At 44.8% G+C, this 22,949-nt stretch overlaps 1 protein-coding gene across 1 annotated transcript in view; it reads right to left on the bottom strand.

Moving 5' to 3' along the window:
- LOC136649618 (squalene synthase-like) overlaps positions 1-22,737 on the bottom strand; it is a 37,110-nt gene extending 14,373 nt beyond the window's left edge. The window contains exons 1-3 of the mRNA XM_066626399.1: positions 22,642-22,737; positions 16,054-16,151; positions 4,544-4,727 (exon numbers count right to left, since the gene is read on the bottom strand). Of these exons, the coding sequence (XP_066482496.1) occupies positions 4,544-4,727; positions 16,054-16,151; positions 22,642-22,737 (378 nt within the window). The remainder of the gene's footprint in view (positions 1-4,543; positions 4,728-16,053; positions 16,152-22,641) is intronic.
- Between the last annotated feature and the right edge of the window lie 212 nt (positions 22,738-22,949).

Genomic DNA, 22,949 nt, shown 5'->3' on the forward strand with positions numbered 1-22,949 from the left:
GGCCTTTGGAACTGCAACAGAAGGCATCTATCTCCGGACCAGATCAGACGGAAAGCTCTTCAACCTCTCCAGACTGAGAGCAAAATCCAAAGTCCAGCTGAAATGTCTGCGTGACTTCCTCTTTGCCGACGATGCAGCTGTCACTACCCACTCTGCCAAAGATCTCCAGCAGCTCATGGATCGTTTTAGCAAGGCCTGCCAAGATTTTGGACTGACAATCAGCCTGAAGAAAACACAGGTCATGGTTCAGGATGTGGACTCACCTCCCTGCATTACAATCTCTGAGCATGAACTGGAGGTTGTCCATGACTTTGTGTACCTTGGCTCAACGATCTCCGACACTCATTCTCTCGATACCGAGCTAAACAAGCGCATCGGTAAAGCAGCTACCACGTTTTCCAGACTCACAAAGAGAGTCTGGTCCAACAAGAAGCTGACGGAACATACCAAGATCCAGGTCTACAGAGCTTGCGTCCTGAGTACACTTCTGTACTGCAGCGAGTCATGGACTCTTCGCTCACAACAGGAGAGGAAACTGAGCGCTTTCCACATGCGCTGCCTCCGACGCATCCTCGGCATCACCTGGCAGGACAAAGTTCCAAACAACACAGTCCTGGAACGTGCTGGAATCCCTAGCATGTATTCACTGCTGAAACAGAGACGCCTGCGTTGGCTTGGTCATGTCGTGAGAATGGATGATGGCCGGATCCCAAAGGATCTCCTCTATGGAGAACTCGTGCAAGGAAAGCGCCCTACAGGTAGACCACAGCTGCGATACAAGGACATCTGCAAGAGGGATCTGAAGGCCTTAGGGATGGACCTCAACAAGTGGGAAACCCTGGCCTCTGAGCGGCCCGCTTGGAGGCAGGCTGTGCAGCATGGCCTTTCCCAGTTTGAAGAGACACTTTGCCAACAGTCTGAGGCTAAGAGGCAAAGAAGGAAGGCCCATAGCCAGGGAGACAGACCAGGGACAGACTGCACTTGCTCCCGGTGTGGAAGGGATTGTCACTCCCGGATTGGCCTTTTCAGCCACACTAGACGCTGTGCCAGAACCACCTTTCAGAGCGCGATACCATAGTCTTTCGAGACTGAAGGTTGCCAATACCTATTTGATGTTAATGAGTAATTGAACTAGTTGAGATGATAGAAAGTGAATGTTTAGAAAAGATATTATAGGGAATTAGGAAAAATCTATTATATTTGATATAAGAAATATATAAATGAGTAGAAGTAGATGGATGAATTGTTTTATATGTTGTTATACTTTGGTAATTAGATTATTTTGTTTTAATATTAATGAGTAATTGAAGTAAGTTTATGTTTGATAGAAAGTGAAAATTTCGAAAATATAGTACAGGGCATTAGGGAAAATTTAGTATACATTATATAAATAAATGGATAAACTAATAAGAGGCAGAAGTAGATGAGTAGTAGATTAGGAGATATAGTATGATTAATGAGTAATGGTATATGGTATTTAGCACTCCTAAATGTATGTTATATGTTTGTATGTCTGTGTGTGTTAATTAAAAATAAATAAATAAATAAATAAATAAATAAATAAATGAAGACACCAATTTTCAAAGCATTCATTTCAGCAGTGTAATTTAGATCTATACTCTCTGCACTGCCATTCTGTCACAGTGGCAATTAAGCTTCTTTTACTTACTGAACAACAAAAATCATGCCACTCCAACTGGCAACAGCCAAAATAGGAAACCCCAAACCACCGCCGAAACTGTGACAAAAAGAACATGTTGGCATGCTACAGACACCGAAAAAGTTGGCTGAAAGCAGGAAGCGCTGTAACCCTTGGTTGAATCAGGGTTCCACCCCTTTAAGTCAAGTACCAATTGGCAGGAAAAATTGTGCTGAATGGATCCCCTGAGGGAGACCCATGCTGGGGAAGCAAGAAGATCAACCACAGCCACAGTTAGCATCTCGCTTAGCTGACACTCCAGAATGGAACTCTCTATGCTGAGGCATTGCGACGCTGGCATGGGAAGTGAAGCTTCACCACTGAATGGCCCTCTCAGCCTCCCCTTACTCCAATTGGCCCAAATTTGGTCCCCAGGAAGGGGGGACAGTAACCTCATCACATCAAAGTTACCTCCATCCGGGTGCCATGCTTCATGCCAGGTACCAAGGGCCTGGGCTGCTGCACATCCTACTGAGTAGGAGGGCCGTGGAGTGTGGGTTCCCACAAAAATATTTCACATTCGGCCTCATAGCTCCTAATGCTCATAAGAGCTCCCTGACAAGCTGGTACAACATTTGGCACCTCGGCCTGGAGCAAAAGAGAAACCTGAGGCGATGGTGGAACAAAAGGCAGAATCTAGGACACTCTGGAGCAGTGGTTCTCAAACTTTTAGCATCGGGACCCCCTTTTTAGAATGAGAATCTGTCAGGACACACTGGAAGTGATGTCCTGACCGGAAGTGACATCATCAAGTAGGAAAATTTTATAACAATCCTAGGCTGCAATCCTACCCACAGTTACCCAGGATTAAGTCCCATATACAGGTCCAACCTTGTTATACACAAATTTAACTCAACATGAATGCTCACTGCAAATGAGAAGAAATGTGCTAATTCAGGGAGAAAGGAAAAATTCATACCTTTATAATCACAGTTTAAAAAACTGCTTTTCTTACTGTTGTAGAGAGATAGTCATGCAAGCAATTACAGGTATAACCTAATTATCCATGGATTTTTCACCCATGGAAAAATCCATGGATTTTTCTATCTCAGTGCAATGAGATGGGCCCTTTAAAATTAAAGGAAAACAGTCATTTAACAATAGCCTCCTTAATGGAAGAGAGACTGGCTGACAATCCATCAATCATTCTTTCTCCAGGCATTTAGTTTCACTGGAAGGCAAGCTACCCCTCCCTTCTCCTTGAGCATGTAAAAGAAAGATAATCACTTTGCTCTGGGTGAAGGGAGGGATCTCTGGCTCGGAGTGAAACCTTTCTAAGCTTCTGGAGAAACTGATTGATGAATTGTCTGCTTAATGACTCCGTCTTACATCAAGGTCAGCAAAGCTGTTTTTAAATTGCCTAGCAAAGGGTCATTGTTTTTAAATGGATTTGCTTTAATGTGATTTTTGCCATTCATGTGAGTTCTGGGAACAGAACCTTTACGAATAATGAGACTCAAGCTGTACACAATAGCCTGTTAAAAGTATAGATCTGTAACATTTGTCCAAATGCAGTTACATACCATGGTGGCATCAAGTCTACTATATAAAAAATAAAATACTGAAATGAATGGGGACCCACCTGAAATTGGCTCACAACCCACCTAGTGGGTTCTGACCCACAGTTTGTGAAACACTACTCTGGAGCAAACGGAGACACCTGGTCACTCTACTGATAGACAATGATAGTATAAAGTATGAGTGTGGTAAGCTACTATGGTGGGTCATTGAACCAATTTTGGGTGGGTTCCCATTCATTTCAATATTTTATTTTTAATATATTAGACTTGATCCTACCATGGTATGTGACTGCATTTGGGGAAATGTTACAGATCTGTACTTTTAACAGGCTACTCTGTATATGCTTTTAACAAGGATAGTCAATGGGGCTTACACCTGGGTGTGAGTGGGCAGGATTGCAGTCAAGGATTGTTAAAAATTTTCCTGCTTGGTGATGTCATTCCATTCATAACATCACTTCCAGTGGATCCTGACAGATTCTCATTCTTAAAAGTGGGTCCCAGTGCTAAAAGTTTGAGAATCACTGGCGTAGACAATGTGGCTGGATGGGTTGGCCAGGGGCCCAACGGCCAGCACACTACTTTCATTTGCTATGCCACAGGAACCAACACAGATGACAGGATGCTTAGCCAGGTTGCCTTATTTTGGTGATGTCGGCACTTGCGCAGCCCAGAGTGGGTCTTGACTGTACCATCAGCATACCAAGTCTACAAGGACACACAAGTGATTGGGTGGTGATTGGAACAGAGCATGGGCTTTGTGTGCAGGAGGTACTAGGTTCAATTCTTGGCAGTGGGCGTCCTGGGTGGAGTTGGGGGAGCAAAAGCCCCAGGTACCATGCCTTTGGGCCCTGTGAGGGTGACACTGCCATGCCACTGTTGCTGCCTCTGCAGCTGTTCCCTCGGCAGGTGAAACTCTGCACTGCATCTCCAAATGCTCCAAAAGGCTTCTGAGGCCTCTGGAGCACCCGTAAATAGTAGTTCCAGTTTTTGTTGGAAAACCAGAAGTACTGTTTAACACTGCTCCGGAGGCCTCAAAGGGCTTTCAGAGTGCTTAGGAATGTGGCGCCAAGCTCTGTACAGCTGGGTAAGTATCCCTGGGGGGGGCAGTGTGTTGCAGGGGGCAGCATGCTGCAGTCCTATACTCCAGGGCGGCAAAGGGGCCAGGTCCGCAAATGATTTTTGGCATCCTCATTTAAAAACGCTACCAGCAGCAGAAACACTCTCCCACTGCCTGCACTATCTGGATAGCAGCTGCTAGCCAGAGAAGCTTTCTACCACTCAAGAACTGCATCGCATGAGATCTGCATGGGCAATTGCTCACCGTTGGGAAGTCCTCTAGCACTTGTTTGTCCTTCTCTTTGCTGTTCATATATTTCCAGTCTGGCTGATACAAGAAGGAGTGGAAGTTCTGCAAAATGGGAACCTTCCTTTCTAGGCTAATGGTCATGTCATCCTCAATCGTGTCCAGAGCTCGGAGAACCAAGTAGAAGATGCACACCGCATGTCTGCAGGGAAGGAAAGGTTATGTGTTACTGGAATATCAGCGTGGAAAAGACAATGCAGGGTTACCTCTGAAGGTTGGGCAGGTTCAAAATCCAACAACCTATTAATCTTAGCAGGGAATCTGATTATTTTCTAAAAATAAAATTGTTCTGTGGGAAGAAAAATCATTATCATTAGAGTGTTGGACTAGGGAGACCACATCTCAAGTCTCTGCTCAGTTATAAGCTTACTGGATGCTATGGTCAGTTGCTATGACTAAGCAGGGCTGTTGCAAGGAACAGAACTCTGAACTCACTGAGGAAGGGCAGAACAAAAATATCATTTGTGCAAACCAGTGACCATCCCTTTTACTGGAATAGATTACATCAGATATATTGCTTCAGGGGTGGCGGGTCTCCCTGCATAACCTGAATTGGCTGCCCACTGCCACCCCTGCCTTTGCCTGCTTGTGTGAACCCTTCCTTGGAGGAAGGGCAGGCAACCAAATTAGCATGCTTTCATCCTCCCTCCCTTTACTCACAAAGCACACACTATGCAGCCCCCTTAGTCTGCACCTCTTCCATTTGAAATGAATGGGCGAAGGGGATGCCAAGTATATCTTACTCATGCTCACTGTAAACAGGAGAGGGTCAGAGTGGGGGGCTGTATTCAGCAATCTTTGTAAATATAGGTAGGGGTGAGCAGTTGAATGGGCTCCAAATTGCCTGTTTTGAAATGATTTGGAGGCAGGACAGTTTTTTCCCATCCCTTTCTCCAGCAGCACTGGAGGGAGCAGGCTGCAGTTCCTGTGATCCTCTTCTGCCCTTCTCTGAGTGGGGGGGGGGGGATTAGAGTTAGGTCTGGAACCCTTTACACTCCTAAGAGGGGTTTTGGGGAGCCCTGCCAGTGCATGAATGAAGTGTCAGGGAACTCCAGAATGCTGATGTATGCATGGAGTGATGCAGCACCAAGTCCAATACCAAAAACCCATGAAGAGCCCAAACAGGAGGGAATGAGGAAGGAGAGCCACAAACAGGAGGCATGGACAAGCAAACTGGGCAAGGGATAGGCGCAGCCACTTATGGTGTTCTTGTGGAACCTCCAAAGGGGTTTCAGGGAGCCCAAAGGCTCTTAGCAGCAAACTTTGAGAAGTGCTCTCCTATGGGGATATTATCTATAAAAAGCTCTGGTGCTTGCACTTTCTCCTCTACTCTATGGCGAATGTAACCTGTCAGTGCTGCATCAAGAACCTACATCACTACCACTACCCAAGAACCTCTCTGCCAGTTGTCACAGAGGACAGGTATCAGACCACTTTCTTCTTCTCAATTCTTCCTCACACTTTTCCTTTGAACGCAACTCAAGCACCAACTGAGCCATGTTACAAGAAGCCTTTCCCTGGGAAGGCACCTTTGGCTCCCTTACCTTACTTCCTCAGTACCTAGCTAATGCTACTAGCTAATGCTAAAGTCCTCCTGGGTTCAGCTTATCATACCTATTTGTGCTTTTTTCACCTGCTTTTCAATCAGGAGATCACTGTGTCTTGCCAAACAGGGCTAACAATCTCTGCAACCAATACAAGCCTCTTCTCAACAGACACAGATAAGTAACCCTCGCTTTTAGCACCCATGATCATTGGTTCAAGTCCCTTCCCCTATCTTCTGCCTCCCATCTGCAAATTGACTGCTGTTTCTATCCCTTCTTCCTTTTGTTTGATGTGAGTGTGTATTGGAGCCTTAGATTCCCTGATCCATCTCTTACACTTTAAGGAGGATACCTAGAGATTAGCCCTAGGCACCATTCTCCTTAGTGGCTCTATCAAGGATTCTGAAAAGAAGAAGCAACATTGCTTCCAGTTCATCTATTTTTCAGGGGCGGTTTCAAGCAATAGTAATTCAGCAGTGGGAGACACAGGCTCCACCACCTCAAGAAGATGTACATACATATTGGCAACCTTCAGTCTCGAAAGACTATGGTATCGCACTCTGAAAGGTGGTTCTGGCACAGCGTCTAGTGTGGCTGGAAAGGCCAATCCGGGAGTGACAATCCCTTCCACACCAGGAGCAAGTGCAGTCTGTCCCTGGTCCGTCTCCCTGGCTATGGGCCTTCCTTCTTTGCCTCTTAGCCTCAGACTGTTGGCCAAGTGTCTCTTCAAACTGGGAAAGGCCATGCTGCACAGCCTGCCTCCAAGCAGGCCGCTCAGAGGCCAGGGTTTCCCACTTGTTGAGGTCCATTCCTAAGGCCTTCAGATCCCTCTTGCAGATGTCCTTGTATCGCAGCTGTGGTCTACCTGTAGGGCGCTTTCCTTGCACGAGTTCTCCATAGAGGAGATCTTTTGGGATCCGGCCATCATCCATTCTCACGACATGACCGAGCCAACGCAGGCGTCTCTGTTTCAGCAGAGCATACATGCTAGGGATTCCAGCACATTCCAGGACTGTGTTGTTAGGAACTTTGTCCTGCCAGGTGATGCCGAGAATGCATCGGAGGCAGCGCATGTGGAAAGCGTTCAGTTTCCTCTCCTGTTGTGAGCGAAGAGTCCATGACTCGCTGCAGTACAGAAGTGTACTCAGGACGCAAGCTCTGTAGACCTGGATTTTGGTATGTTTTTAAAACCCACTGAAGGGCTCCCTTCTAACCTGAGGCCCAGGTACCACGCTGCAGGGAATAAAGACCCAGGGCCGTGTTTCTGGCTGCAACCTTTGGTACTCCTTTCACTCTCCATTTCCCAGGCTTGCACCTGTCCTTCTGTTCTCCCCCCCCTTACCACTAAACCCAATTCTTTAGTTGCTGTTCCTCCTAAGAGATCTTCCCTATTTCCTAAGATGCAAATCTCCTGCTCTCCCTCTTCCATTTTTGCATTATAATGCACACTCTTTCCCTTGCAAGGATTTCCATTTTTTCCTTTAGACTGCTTAGGAACTGTTGTCATTTAGGGCCTTGCTGTTTCTGTGTTTTGAGTTGCATATTCCATTATCTCCCTCTCCCTCTGATAACATATTTATTACCACTGCAATGGCATTTGGCTTATCACCTCCACACCATACCATCCAGCCTATAGAAATATTTGTGCAAGTACTTGTAGTCCATGGAGCACAGGTGATCTTTGAGACCCCAAGTAAACCACCAGCTCCAGAAAAAAAAAATCACTTTTGATCACTTCCAGTGTCTGGCCAAGCAATCTCCCATGGACCACCAGAGAGGGAAGAAAATGGACCACTCACAGCTGGCAACAAAAGCAGCATCCCAAAAATATTCTCTATAACTAATAAAACTCTAATAAATCCCTCATAATTACAAAATTTTGTGTGCAAGGTGCAGGTTTGTATGTTGGTCCCGAAGATTCCAATTTTATCTTTATCTCCCAAGTGGGCATTCAAGGCAGCCATCTTTCAATATCAACAAATCAGCCAATCATCTACAAAGGGATATGGTGCACCCTGTCATCTAACCATGGACCAGACAATGTTTAACTAATTAAAGGACTAAACTAAATTAATTGGGTCCTCAGCTTTGCTGAGGGATAATCAGCATAGCTTTTGTAAGAGCGATAGAGATTTTAAAAAGTTAACTAGCTTCTCTTGTTAAGAAAAATAACTGAAATTAAGAGCCAAGGAAAACATTGGTGTTTCCTGTAAAAAGATAAGAGATCATGTTATATCAAAGTAAGCTAAAGAGATTATTATTAACAAATGTAACATGTAAAATTCCAAGAACTTGTGTAACCAGAGTTGTGAGCCACGAACATTCGATCTCAGAGCAAAATCTCAGAGCAAAATGACCTGGTTAAAGCTAGAACCATGCAGTGTCAATATATGCCCAAATAAGAAAGTAAAAGTGTGTCACATGGTTGTCTTGTTTGACTCAGATATTTAAAATAAAGTTCTGGGTGTAGTAATCAGAGAGGCAGGATGAAGAAGGAGTGCACATCTGTATCCAAATTGAATTGACTTGCAACTCTGTCAATAAAACCTCCAAATGATAAAGACAAGGTCTATGGCTGTTTTAGCATTGCGTCAGACAAAAGAATCTTAAAATCTCTCCATCAAGAGTAAGTCTTGCCTCTGTAACAATAAGTCTTGCCTTAACTCGTTGAAAAGATCAACAAACATGTGGATGTGAGCAAATCTGTCAATACAGGTGGAGCCTCTTTAGTCACAATTTTTTAAATTGCGAATCTGACTCAACTCTGTCCCCAGGACCTGCGTGGAGCCAGACTTGGCCCCACTTGAGCCTTCTGGAGGCTCTTCTGAGGCCCAAGGAGCCCTTGTGCAGCCTCCACGAGCCTCACAATGGCCTCCAGAGGTCCTAGAGAGGCACTTCTGGTTTTCAGCCTCCAAAGGCCATTTTGAGGCCCATGAAGGCTACATGCAGCCTCCCCGGGCTTCAGAACAACAGATGCAACAGAATGAAGGTTCCAGTTGTGTTCAGAGCTGGGTGGAGCCCCAATTTCACGTGACTTGGTTTCACACAAAATTTGGTATTCACGTGGGTTCCAGGAATGGAACCCTCATGAATAACGAGGCTCCATCTGTATATATGGATTTTCAGAAGGTATTTGACATTGATATAAGAATTAAATAGGAATTGCTGAAGAATACAAAGATTTAAAGGGTGAAGAAGTGTGGCTTCTTGAAGAGAGGGAGAACTGTTGGACCAGGAGGGTCCTCCAGAAGAGAGGGGGCAGAGTCCCTGAGGAAGGGTATAAAAAGACCCACACTACAGACAGGAGATGGAGTTTGACTGCTGTCAGACTCAGAAGCACCAAAAAGAGCAGAAGACCTGACAGGACTCTGTAAGGAAGGAAAGAGACAGATTAGTTAGTGACATATCTGGAATAGGTAATAACTCCTGATAGTCAGAGAAACTAGGTGAAAAGCTTAAGTTCTGTGAATTGATTGGTTTTGAAAGTCTCTTATTAAATGTTTCTGCTTCTAATTGGAGTTGTGTATGCCTGTTTATTTTCTCCAGAGCCCTAGTATTTTGCCACTTGACTATGTAAAGCGAAAGAACATTTTAAAGTTAAAGTGCCCGCCTTTCAAACTGCAATTGGGGCACATACTTTTCTAACAACATTGTCCCTCACCAAAGGCTCCTTAGAAAACTTCACAGACAGGGAATAAGAGGACAGGTCCTCTTAAGGATTAGGAACTGGCATGGTGGGGGACAGAGTGGGGCAGGAGTTAGTGGGACCAGCGGAACTCAGCTCCATCGAATCTAGGGTCCCATGTTGGACCTCATGGCCCGACATGGGGTGTCCTTACTGTGCACTGGTTGAACAGCCACCGCAGAGTCAAGTAGCCCCATTGTGGGGCTACTTTCCTTACACAGGGGAAGGGGACAAATGTCCCCTTTCCTTGAGGAGCTGCTGGCAGCTGCCCAATGCATTCAGGATGCCACAGCATTCATTTCTTGCAGCCCTGCATGCCGGGCAGCTTGGGATTGGACTGTAACACCTCCTACTGGCTTGCATAAAATGAGAGCCCTGAGCACAGCTCGTTTTGCCCTTTTACATGCTGCTGTGGGTATGGGTGCCTGGCTTTGGCACTTAATGCCCCTATATGGTGATGACTGGCAGTTGAGCCAGGTGTTCCAACTGTCATTAACTGCCATTTGGAAAAGGGTGGGAAATTTTTACCTCAGAGGGAGGAGATGAGCTCCTTTAAAACCACTTACCCTCTCCCCCCCCCCTTTATATAAGTTTACTCATAATACTGACTCGCAACCCGATCCTATTCATACTTTCCTGGGAGTAAGCCCCATTGACTCTAATGGAATTTACTTTTGAGTAGACATGAATAGGCTTGGGCTGTCAGACATTACCTCAAGATGTTTCAACAATATATCTTTTCTGCTATGTATAATGTTATCCGACACTAAGTTTACACTGCTGTCTCCTAATGTTAAACATTCTCCAATTCTTCCAACATCAGAATGTCCTAGAGATGTTGTTTCAGCAGTCCATGCTGGGCTTGCCCTAGAGGTCCTTAGCTGATCAACATGATGGTACAAAAATGTGATGGTGCCAAATTGCATCAATAGCAAATGGTTACCAGCAGCAATGGCGCCACCAGTATCCTATACCCCTGCACTAGGCCTCCTCATGTCCCCCTGAATCCTCTTGGACTTGGCCCAGCCAAAGAGCTGGAACAGATTGAAATTGACACTTTGGAAAAGATGGCATGAAGGATGAGGCAAATAAGAATTTTGCTTACTTATCTCTCTATTGCACCATGATCGACTGTTGGCCCAAAGGATGCAGTGAAGGCTGCATTAGTGTTGCTGTGCCTTGAAAGCTGGCAGAGGGTTGGATTGGCCCTTTAAAAACATATATCTTCCCCTTCTTCAAACTTGCACAGAGGAACTAATCACATTTTTAAATGATGCAAGACAGAATATGCATTTAAGAACATAAGAACACAAGAAGAGCCCTGCTGGATCAAGCCAAAGGCCCATCTTGTCCAGCTTCCTGTATCTCACAATGGCCCACCACATATCCCAGGGAGCACACAAGACAACAGTCACAACCTGGTGCCCTCTCCTGTATCTGGCAATCAGAGGCAGCCTGCCTCTAAAACCAAGAGCTTGCACATACCTACTATGACTTGTAAGCTGTAATGAAGTTTTCCTCCAGAAATTTGTCCAATCCCCTCTTAAAGGCATCCAGGCAAGATGCCATCACTACTTCCTGTGGCAAAGAGTTCCACAAACTAATTACATGCTGGGTAAAGAAATATTTTCTTCTGTCTGTCCTAACTCTCCCAACACTCAACGTTCATGGATGTCCCCTGGTTCTGGTGTTATGTGAGAGGGAAAAGAGCATCTCCCTATCCACTCTGTCCATCCCCTGCATGATTTTGTATGTCTCAATCATGTCCCCCTCGGGCACCTCTTTTCTATACTGAAGAGGCCCAAACGCTGTTGCCTTTCCTCATAGGGAAGGTGCCCAAGCCCAGTAATCATTTTGGTTGCTCTTTTTTCCACCTTTTCCATCTCCACTACATCCTTTTTTAGATGTGGTGACCAGAACTGGACACAATACTCCAAGTGTGGCCTTACCATCGATTTTTAAAATGGCATTACAATATTAGCTGTCTTATTCTCAATGCCTTTCCTAATTATCCCAAGAATGGAAATAGCCCTCTTTGCTGCCGCCACATATTGGGGCGACACTTTCATTGATATGTCCACAAGGACCCCAAGATCCCTTTCCTGATCTGTCTCAGACAGTTAGAACCCATTAGCCTATATGTAAAGTTTTGATTCTGTGCCCCAATGTGCATGACTTTACACTTACTTACATTGAAATGCATCTGCCATTTTGCTGCCCAGTCTCCCAGTTTGGAGAGATCCTTCTGGAGCTCTTCACAATCTCTTCTGGTCTTCACCACTCAGAAAAGTTTGGTGTCATCTGCAAACTTGGCCACCTCGCTGCTCAACCCTGTCTCCAGGTCATTTGTGAACAGGTTGAAAAGTACAGGTCCCAGGACAGATCCTTGGGGCACTCTACTTTCCACCTCTCTCCATTGTGAAAATTGCCCATTGACACCCACTCTCTGCTTCCTGGACCTCAACCAGTTCCTAATCCAGGAGAGGACCTGCCCTCTAATTCCCTTGCTGTGGAGTTTTCTCAGCAGCCTTTGGTGAGGGACCATGTCAAATACCTTCTGAAAGTCCAGATATATAGTGTCCGCGGGTTCTCCCACATCCACATGCCTTTCAACCTTTTCAAATAATTCTAAAAGGTTTGTGAGGCAAGACTTACCCTTACAGAAGCCATGCTGATTCTCCCTCAGCAAGGCTTGTTCATCTATGTTTTTAAGATTTTATCTTTGATGAGGCATTCCACCACCTTACCTGGAACAAAAGTTAGGCTGACTGGCCTATAATTATCCAGGTCCCCTCTCCTTCCCTTTTTAAAGATTGGTGTGACATTTGCTATCCTCCAAGCTTCTGGCACTGTGGCCAATGTAAGGGACAAGTTGCATATTTTAGTCAAGAGATCAGCAACTTCATTCTTCAATTCCTTAATAACTCTTGGGTGGATACCATCAGGTGCCAGTGACTTACTGATCTTTAATTTGTCAGTTAGGTCAGAAGCATCTTCTCTTTTAACCTCTATCTGACTTAATTCCTTGTTCAGGAGGGGCTGTTCCGGCAGCAGTATCTGCCCGAGGTCTTCTATCATGAAGACAGATGCATTTCTACTCAACACAGAATTAGGACACAAGCCTAACCAGGTCTACTCAGAAGTAAGTCCTATTTTGCTCAATGGAGCTTACTCTCAGGAAAGTGTGGTTGAGGATTGCAGCCTTAGGCAATTAAGCAGCTTTTGCTGGGGTACAGCCCAGCAGCAACAAAGTGTGTAGGAGGTGGACAGAATCAGATGGAGCTGCTCTTCATTGCCATTTATGTCCTTTCCCAAACTTGGAAAAAAAAAATACGAACTAGGCAAATCAGTATATGCACTTACTAGCAAATAAGCCCACTGAACTCAGTGGGACTTAATTCTCAGTAAACATGCACAGGCTCAGAGCTTTTTGTATCCCTCCATTCCCCCAAGGGGTCAGGGTGGTGTATACAGCTTATCCCCAACCTTATTTTAAATCTAAAACAATGTTGGGTGGTAGACTAAGCTAAGGCTAAGGCTGTGACTGGTCCAGGGAATACCATGTCTAAGCAGGTATGCTAAGCTAAACAGTACTAAGGTGTACTAATCTAAGCTAATACTCATAGCTAAGCAGGGAATTGAACAGGTTTTTCTGAGACACAGCACTGACTTTGGATTCCAACTCTCTTGCTCCACAGCATTGCTTCCTCCCTGATCCTTGATCCCTTTTTCTTCACACCAACTTAGAGAAAGTCAGTAGATCTCTGGGGGATCTATATAGGCAAAGTCCTAAGACAAAAGTCTTTTTTATAATTATCATTAGCATAGTGCCTACAAGTTAGAGAGCCCATGCTCACCTAAACAGGTTTAAGACAGTTGCCTGGGTTGTTCCCGGCTGACCAAATGCAGTTCCTATATATCCTACAGATGTGTACATGCATTTCAAGCCTCACTATTGGTTTGTACACGTAATAGCATCTGACAGTTAGCATGGCCCAGCTTTCTTCATTACTACAGAAAATCTTGGGCCTTGCCGACTTTGAGAGAACATTCAAACTCTGTTTGTCCTCACTTTTCTGAAATTGGACCTTATGTTAACAAAATGAGACTGGATTCCTCCTAGGTTAACTTGTTCTTTTTCACCATGGTTGTATACTGGTTTTTATATACCTGAGCTCTTATCATGGTGCTAAAATATATTCAGGGTTACAAAGATGTCAACTTTCCATTTTGTGATACCCACGAATACATCTTGCAAGAAAAACGTTTACCATACTTGCTAGGGGGAAAAGGTGATAAAATCCATGAGATCAGCAGTTGGGCTTATCAAACTGCTAAGACCTTTGCAGGCTCTTTTGTAAGGGGTAAAACTGGTAGTTAGGGTGGTGTCATGAGAAATACCTGTGTTATCTCTGGTCCTGGTCAACTAATTAGAAAATGGCTTCAGCTGTGTTGCTCAGACTGGGAGGGAGCTGAGAATGGTTTACATCAGCGTTTGAGATCCATTCATGGTTCCAGTCTTAGTGGGAACAGTTGAGAAGGTGAGCTAAAGGTATAAAAAGTCATCATGTATGTGTGCGTGCATGCTAATTGTGGCCCATTTTGCTGATGTGGTAGTTGGCCATGCTAAGAGGGTGGTGGTGGTTTTCTAGAATTATATGTATGCTCTAAAAATAGAAGGTAAGGTGAGCTATGGTTTTGCTTGGAGTTAGCATTATTATTTTCTTGTCTGTCTGCTCTATTCTTTAAACTGTATTCTTATATTTGCTACTGTCCTTTTTTTCACTTAATAAACTGATCTGGTTTAGATCACAGAAATTGTGTTATTTTGCCAGTGCTGGGGAAGGAAGAGGCTTGTGAGCTTCTGGCCTTACCAAGTGCGTGGGATGCTGTAGTTCTGTGGCTTTCTTGGCTGAGGAACTGGCAGGAAGGAGTGGTGGTGTCCAGTGGCATAGCTAAGGGGGTGCAGAGGGTAGCAGTTGCACTGGGCATTAAGCTGGGGGGGGGGCAACAAGCTGAGCTTGACACTAGTGACCAAAATTGTGAAAATCTTGGTATGTATGAATACCATCATGGTATATATCATTGGAAAGGTAGTTTAATGCAGAATGCAATGAAATAAACTGCATTGGAATATCTTTATTCTATCAAAAGATGGCCAATTAACTGGAAAATGAAAACACAAGTGCCTTTTAGAACAAAAAGTGAATTTACTTAACTCCAAACTGACCTGTGAGACTGATTGTTCTGAGTGCCAGTGAACTGTTATTATGATACAGCATGGAACCAATAACTTTTTATTTATTTACTAATTAATTCTGATTTTGTCATGTGAGGGGGCTACAAAATCTTCTTTGACCCCAGGTAGTAGATAGATGCCTTAGCTATGCCACTGACTTGGGGGAGGCAGCAAAGCAAGTGCGTGGTAAGCTGCAGGGGGGAGGAGGTGGTGGTTTCCTCCCAATTTTCACTTTTAAAAAAGCCCGGGTGTGATGTCACTTCCAGTTACAACATCACTTCTGGGGCAACATTTTGAGCTTGGCTACATAATCATTACCTATGCCATTGGTAATGTCTCTACCCTGCCTGAATGGTGTTTGCCCAGGAGGGTGATCATTTTGGTCAGTTTCAAGTCACACATGTCTGATGATGCTGCAGATCCCACATGGAAGTATGAACTCCCCTAGGGCAGTAAGAGGTGAGATTGGGTAAGGACTTCTGTTCAAATCTCCATGCAGCTCTGTGGCTGATGGTAGCCCAGTTACCAGCTTCTTGCACAACTACACCAGAGGGTTGAGAGAACACCTACTAGTTGTAAAGAACTTCCTGATGGTGAGATTTACTGAGCAGCAGAACATTGCCATGGAAATCTGAGTGGACAATCCAAGTTGGAAGTAGTTAAGCAGAGGCTGGATAACCTCATGATAGATGTATCATGGTTGCTGAGGTTGTGGGCTGCCTACTTTGGCAGGGGAGGGGGTAGACTTGATAATCCTGTAGGTCTCTTCTGACTCTGAATATAATTCATGGTGGGGGGATCCCTGGAGCCTTGGATGCTAACAACACACTTGTCTACCTTCATGCCTGGGAGGGACTGTGTGCCATTGCCGACTTGGCAATGTGGCCTGCAGTGGGGGATATGTTGTCCTTTGCCCCAAGCAGCAAAATGTCTTGGACCATTCAGCCCATAATGGTGGTGCCCACTTTCCTCCCCTTGTCCTGCATACCCAGAGACTCACCTCAGCTTGATATCGAGTGCCATGATGACAGTGGCAAAGTTCTGGCTGACATCATTCAAGTACTTGTAGCAAACACGGAGACCATCACTGAGGGAGTCCTGCAGGAAGAGCACAGGTGGAGGGGGCAGTTAACTAGGGAGCATGGAAGGTTGGCAGAGGTTGCAAGATGTGACTGCCACCCAAGAAGGAATCTGACCATGCCTGTTCTCAGGATGCATAAGGTAGCCTTGCTGAAGCCAAATGGATCTAATTCTGGTTAGAGCCTGAGAATGGAGCTGGCAAAAGACCTCCTGGGACTTGAGGCAACATGCCAAATAGTAGTATTGGGAACTCAATACTTATGTTCTTATGTTCTTATGTAAGTCAGGTGACTCAGACTCATGTTGTGAAAATGCTTGATTTTGAGTGACTCTGTGACTGGTGAGTTTCGCAGGTGGAAAACTCTGAAATCAGGACCTCCCTGACTTGGCACTTGTCCCCACACATGCTGACTTGATTCTGCCTGTGTCTGGGGGTGCTTGCTTACTGTTTCTGTGGTGTGGAAAACCTCATGGGGCCAGCATTCTGAAGGCAAGCAGTAGGGAGTTCCAGCCAGGAGGCAGGAAAGGGTTAATGTGAGCAGGAGAGAGAGGTGGGATTGGGCTGTCTTTTCCCATCTCTGATAGGAAGGAAGGAACAGATAATCATTGGACTAAGGATCAGCAGGCTCATAATTCCATTGGCTTAGGAAGGGTTGGAGGAGTAGCAGCAGGGGAGGGGCAACCCTCACTGAATGATTGGCTACAGTGGGACTACTTTTGAGTAGGGCTGCCAAGGATCGGGTCATCCTGGTAAGCCTCCCAGCTGCTGCTTGTGACCCTCGTCCCTCTTGCTGCTTCTGTCCCGTCTCTCTCACAGTCCCTCCCACCCCTCCTGCCTTGTTTACAGATGGGCAGGGATAGCAGATGGGTGAGTAAAGAGAACTTGACACACACTCCCCAGCAGCAGCCCTGTTTTTCCCTCAGCAGGCTTTTTCAAAGGGGAGGGGCCACTTGATTCAAGTCCATTAGAGTCCCTAAAGGGTGACTTGAAGACTCAGAAAGTGCCCCCATTATGACTCTTTTTTGGGTCGAGTTATGGGGAGCAGTGACTCAGCATCTCAACTCCAGTCAAGCCACACTGGGTTTTCCTATCCCTGCCAAACACTGGCCCACCTTACCTGGGGATGTGCTAGTTCCTCCCACTCCCTGGACTGGGAAAAGAAAAGGGGGGAAGAGAGTTCTGGGCCAGAGCACAGTTTCTTTCCCTTTTCTCATGGCCCCACACTGAGTCTCTTACCTCTGAGCCCCCCCCCCCATTAGCTGGGAAAGGATAATTTGTCATCTGCAATGCTTGTTCTAATAATTGGTACTTTATTTCTAAGTAACAAAGAAAATTCTTAAAGATATATGCAATGAATTCCTATCTTTTCACTGTGTTCCTTGGTCCTCCCTGTATATTCTGTGTGCTTTCATGGTTTCCGGAATTTTCATCCCTTCCCCAGAAGCCTGGATGCACAGTATGGACAACACTGTGTTGGATGGACCATTGGTCAGGTTCACAATAATACACCAGCTATGCTAAAAACCATAACAGTTTAGGATGGTTTTTTTTTTTACTGATTTCAAATTTCCCCTGTTTTATGCTGCCTTTGAAGATTTGTTTTATGTTTCATTTTATTTCTTGTTTGTTTTTCTTTATAACTGTCTCTTAAAAAATTGAGAAACAGCTTCTGTTTAACCTGCTAAATGTGGGTTCAAATTTAATGTGGCACAGCAATGGCTAATGGTCTGGAAGCATACATCTTAGTACACACCCCAGCAGGCAAAAGGGTAACAGGACTGATATTATTTAGGTACTAAAACTCCCCTACATTATAAAAAAGGTAGATATGCTTCAGCAAATTGTACAGATATCAAATCAAGCATAGCTTCTCCCTACCCCCTCAGTATGCTGTTAACACCAGCATCTAATGTCTAGAGTTCTGTTCAGCATTCTTAAGAAAAATCTTCCAGAATCTGGGAGGAATAGGTAGTGGAGAAAGAATCCTTCGGATAAAACACAGGCCCAAGTATTTGCAAACAAGTTGGCAAATGTTTATATCAGACTGCAAGGTGCATTATTTCATAGCTACATAATTAATGCCCTTGATGGAAAGCAGCTAAGAAGAGGATGCAACAAGATTTTCTCACTTTTATGAGCTGGTTAAGTATATGATTTCATCCCAGTTCTGATCATTGAAGTGGAACAGAATTGCTCTTTTCTCTTGAAAATATAACACACTGTACTGTGGTACCCCCTGATGGTAAATGATTAAGCAGAAAATCCATTTTTTGAGCAGAAGAGCACATGCTAAATTAAGTGGGTGAAGTTGCCCATAAATGGTTGCAGATTAACTTCCAAAGAGGTGGCTGATAGACTTCTAACTGGGAGAAAAAGATTACAAATGCTGTATACTGGAGTGTTCCTGTTATAGTAAACTTTGAATCTTCTAGGAATGTGAATTTCTACTGGTAGGCAGGGCTGCTCTAGCCCATACGGCACCTTTTTAAGAATTACAAAGAACACCACTTCCTCAAGTGATATTTTTTGTTAGGGCTGATCAGCTAATCTGTGCCTTCTGATACATGAAGTATCAAGGAATATGCATTGAATTGTACAACATACAACAGCTGGCAAGTACATACTCAGGATTTACAAAACAGATTATCAACTACACTATATATGAACATGCACGTACACACAACATGACTAATATCTGTTTTCACTGTCTGCATCGTTCAGCCCATGTATGCATTGCCAGCTGTGGCCATACCTGCCTCAATTGGATCTGGCCACAGTGGTCAAGATCCAGATTAGACAAATGTAATGAGCTCTGTGTGGGGCTGCCCTTGAAGATGGTCTGGAAGTTGCAGCTAGTGCAAAATGTGGTGGCTCATATACTTGCTGGAGGTCAGCAGTTTGACCCTGTTGGACTGCCACTTCAGTGACTGCACTGGCTACCGGTTTGTTTCTGGGCTCAATTCAAGGTGCTGTTTTAACTTGAAAGCCTTTTACAGTGTATTTGAGAGATTGCCTTCTTCCACAGTCTGATCTGTTCCATTTGGTAGTTTGAGAGGGCCCTTTCAGTTTAAGCTGCCATTAAGATAGGTCAGGAGGATGGCAGCCAGAAACAGGGACTTGTCAATGGTGGCATCTGTACTATGGAATTCCCTTCCCTTTGAGCTGAGAACAGCTCCCTCATTATTAGCCTTCTGGCAAGGCCTGAAGACATTTTTCCTCTGAAAATCCTTTGGTGCCCTGTAGGATTAGGGTATAATGACTGCAGACTGGCTCACGCTTTTCATTAAATGTTTTGTGATTGATGGTTTTTATGCTTCTACTTGCCTCTGGCTGGCTTTTATTGTGTATTTTATAGTTTTATGTGTATTTTATAGTTTATGTATTTTAATTGGTTGCGTGCCGCCTTGCTTGTCCTTTGGGGAGAAAGGCAGGATAAAATGGAATAAATGAATATGGGGAGCCATGGCTGGATTTTTATTTTTGTAAGCCCATAAAAACCATTATGTGTGCACCTGTAGACAAAAGCTGCAGAGAAATTGTGTTTTTTATCTTTAATAAATGTTTTTGATTTTCAGTTTGGAAATGTTTACTTATACTTTCAGTTTCGGAATTGTCTATTTTATTAATGCTGCATTTTAAAAAGCTTTGCAATGAGATTAAAGACCAAGGATCCCATTGGGTGAAGTAAATTCTTCCAAGTCTGTTTGTATAATCATGAACAGAAAGTATACAAAGTGAAATTTTAATAATGTACATATACTGAAAATGTTACTTTGTGGTCACCAGTCTGATACTTTATTTTGGGGTTGAAGCATCAAAGACCACTTCACTAGGAAGTAAGAACAGAGCCACACTAGGAAATAAAAGAACAGCAAGGTTCCTGAAGAAACACCAAAGTTTCTATGAAGAAAAAGTTGGAATGAGGATGAAACAAAAATAGGGAAATGCAGACAGTAGGAATTACAAAATGGAAGGCATGAAAAAGGGGGGGGGGTGGCTACCACCAGAGAAAGGAACAAAAAACATTGCTAATCAGTCTCAGAAAAAAGGCACTAAAAATGAGAGGCAGGAAATGTGAATAAACAGACAGAGGGGAACCCTCCTAAAGGGCAGTGTGAGGAGTGCTTAATATACACAGCTGAGCTGGAGAAACATGGGTCAAATGTAAAGAGGGAGACTGAGCCAGCTTCAAACAAGATATAGCCACCCTACCAAAAGATCAGCACCCAGGGGAGCAATTACCAAAGTGATCCCACCCCAAAGGGAAGATAAATGAACTAGCAAGTAGTTTGGAAGCTGGAAAATGGAACAGTGAAGGAACCAGCAAGGCAGCAAGTATCAAACAGAGCTGGAGTCTCAGCCTGCTGCAAGCAATGTGCAGTGTACTCCCCCCTTGCAGCAGGCACCATCCCTACTCAGTAGGAAGGAACATAAGAACATAAGAACAGCCCCACTGGATCAGGCCATAGGCCCATCTAGTCCAGCTTCCTGTATCTCACAGCGGCCCACCAAATGCCCCAGGGAGCACACCAGATAACAAGAGACCTCATCCTGGTGCTCTCCCCTACATCTGGCATTCTGACTTAACCCATTCCTAAAATCAGGAGGTTGCGCATACACATCATGGCTTGTACCCCATAATGGATTTTTCCTCCAGAAACTCGTCCAATCCCCTTTTAAAGGCATCTAGGCTAGATGCCAGCACCACATCCTGTGGCAAGGAGTTCCACAGACCGACCACACGCTGAGTAAAGAAATATTTTCTTTTGTCTGTCCTAACCTGCCCAACACTCAATTTTAATGGATGTCCCCTGGTTCTGGTATTATGTGAGAGTGTAAAGAGCATCTCCCTATCCACTCTGTCCATTCCCTGCATAATTTTGTATGTCTCAATCATGTCCCCCCTCAAGCGTCTCTTTTCTAGGCTGAAGAGGCCCAAACGCTGTAGCCTTTCCTCATAAGGAAGGTGCCCCAGCCCCGTAATCATCTTAGTCACTCTCTTTTGCACCTTCTCCATTTCCACTATGTCTTTTTTGAGATGCGGCGACCAGAACTGGACACAGTACTCCAGGTGTGGCCTTACCATAGATTTGTACAACGGCATTATAATACTAGCCATTTTGTTCTCAATACCCTTCCTAATGATCCCAAGCATAGAATTGGCCTTCTTCACTGCCGCGGCACATTGGGTCGACACTTTCATCGACCTGTCCATCACCACCCCAAGATCTCTCTCCTGATCTGTCACAGACAGCTCAGAACCCATCAGCCTATATCTAAAGTTTTGATTTTTTGCCCCAATGTGCATGACTTTACACTTACTGACATTGAAGCGCATCTGCCATTTTGCTGCCCATTCTGCCAGTCTGGAGAGATCCTTCTGGAGCTCCTCACAATCACTTCTGGTCTTTACCACTTGGAAAAGTTTGGTGTCGTCTGCAAACTTAGCCACTTCACTGCTCAACCCTGTCTCCAGGTCATTTATGAAGAGGTTGAAAAGCACCGGTCCCAGGACAGATCCTTGGGGCACACCGCTTTTCACCTCTCTCCATTGTGAAAATTGCCCATTGACACCCACTCTCTGCTTCCTGGCCTCCAACCAGTTCTCAATCCACGAGAGGACCTGTCCTCTAATTCCCTGACTGTGGAGTTTTTTCAGTAGCCTTTGGTGAGGGACCGTGTCAAACGCCTTCTGAAAGTCCGCATATATAATGTCCACGGGTTCTCCCACATCCACATGCCTGTTGACCTTTTCAAAGAAAAGGAGACACAGAGCAGTGCAACAGCAAAGGATGGCCAGGCACATTCAGCCACCAGCCAGCTCAGAAAGGTGCCTCTTTTAGGTGGTGCCTTTGTGCCATGTGCAAATTGAGCACTTGGATGGGGAAGCCCTGCTGGTAGGCACTATTTCTTAGGGCTCCAGCCTGTCCAGACATTACTCATTCTGACCACAATGCCTTAATCCCACATATGTGGGGAGCTGGCTGTGACCACTCACTGGTGAGGGGAGCCACTCTTCACATCACCCTCAGCTTTGCTACTTGATGCCAGAACTATTAGTGATACAGGAAGTGATTGTAGTCAAGCCTGGACTTAACATCTTCCACTAGAATTAGTTAAGATCCTTAAGCATCCTGATAGCTTGCCTGATGCCCCAGGCTGTGCACATCACAATTAAGATCTGGGCTACAAAAGATCTGGAAATGTCACAGAATCTATTTTTCTGGGTATCAGGCTGTGATCCAGAGGGGAGGGTAGGCATTAAACAGAATAAAAATAATTTGCAATATACAACATTCAGAATTCCTGCATGCATATGCATGCATATCCCCTTTGAAGGAAGAGTTTCTTTCTCTTGTTTCCTCTTGCTTTAGGGGGATCAATAGTGTGTGAGAGCAGAACAGGTGATCTGGAGTAAGAGGAGAAGCAATCTCCAGCCAGCAACTCCCGTTCCCCTACCTGCCTGCATTTCCCTTCCCCACTACTTTTGGAAGATGTGGTACTCACCAGGTCTGCCTTGGGCACTCCAGAACCATTCATCTTGAACTTCACAAGATTGTACAGCTCAATGGGATGACCCAGTAATTCCTTTAACAAAGCCATCTGCGTCCAGTCTCACCTGGTGATTGCTTTGACAGCGGGATATTTATTTTAGTAGAGACACTCACAGTCACACCTTCCCCCAACTGTATTCTCCAAATCTCCTTTCCGGATCATAGAAGAGTTTTGACTCTTCTATCCCTCCCTAACCCTTAATGTCCTTTTCTTCTTTAGCTTCCCCTCCACCCACTCTTATTAAGTCCCTTCCACATTTT

This window comes from Tiliqua scincoides, chromosome 1 (assembly GCF_035046505.1).
Source record: "Tiliqua scincoides isolate rTilSci1 chromosome 1, rTilSci1.hap2, whole genome shotgun sequence".
Lineage (NCBI taxonomy): Eukaryota > Metazoa > Chordata > Lepidosauria > Squamata > Scincidae > Tiliqua > Tiliqua scincoides.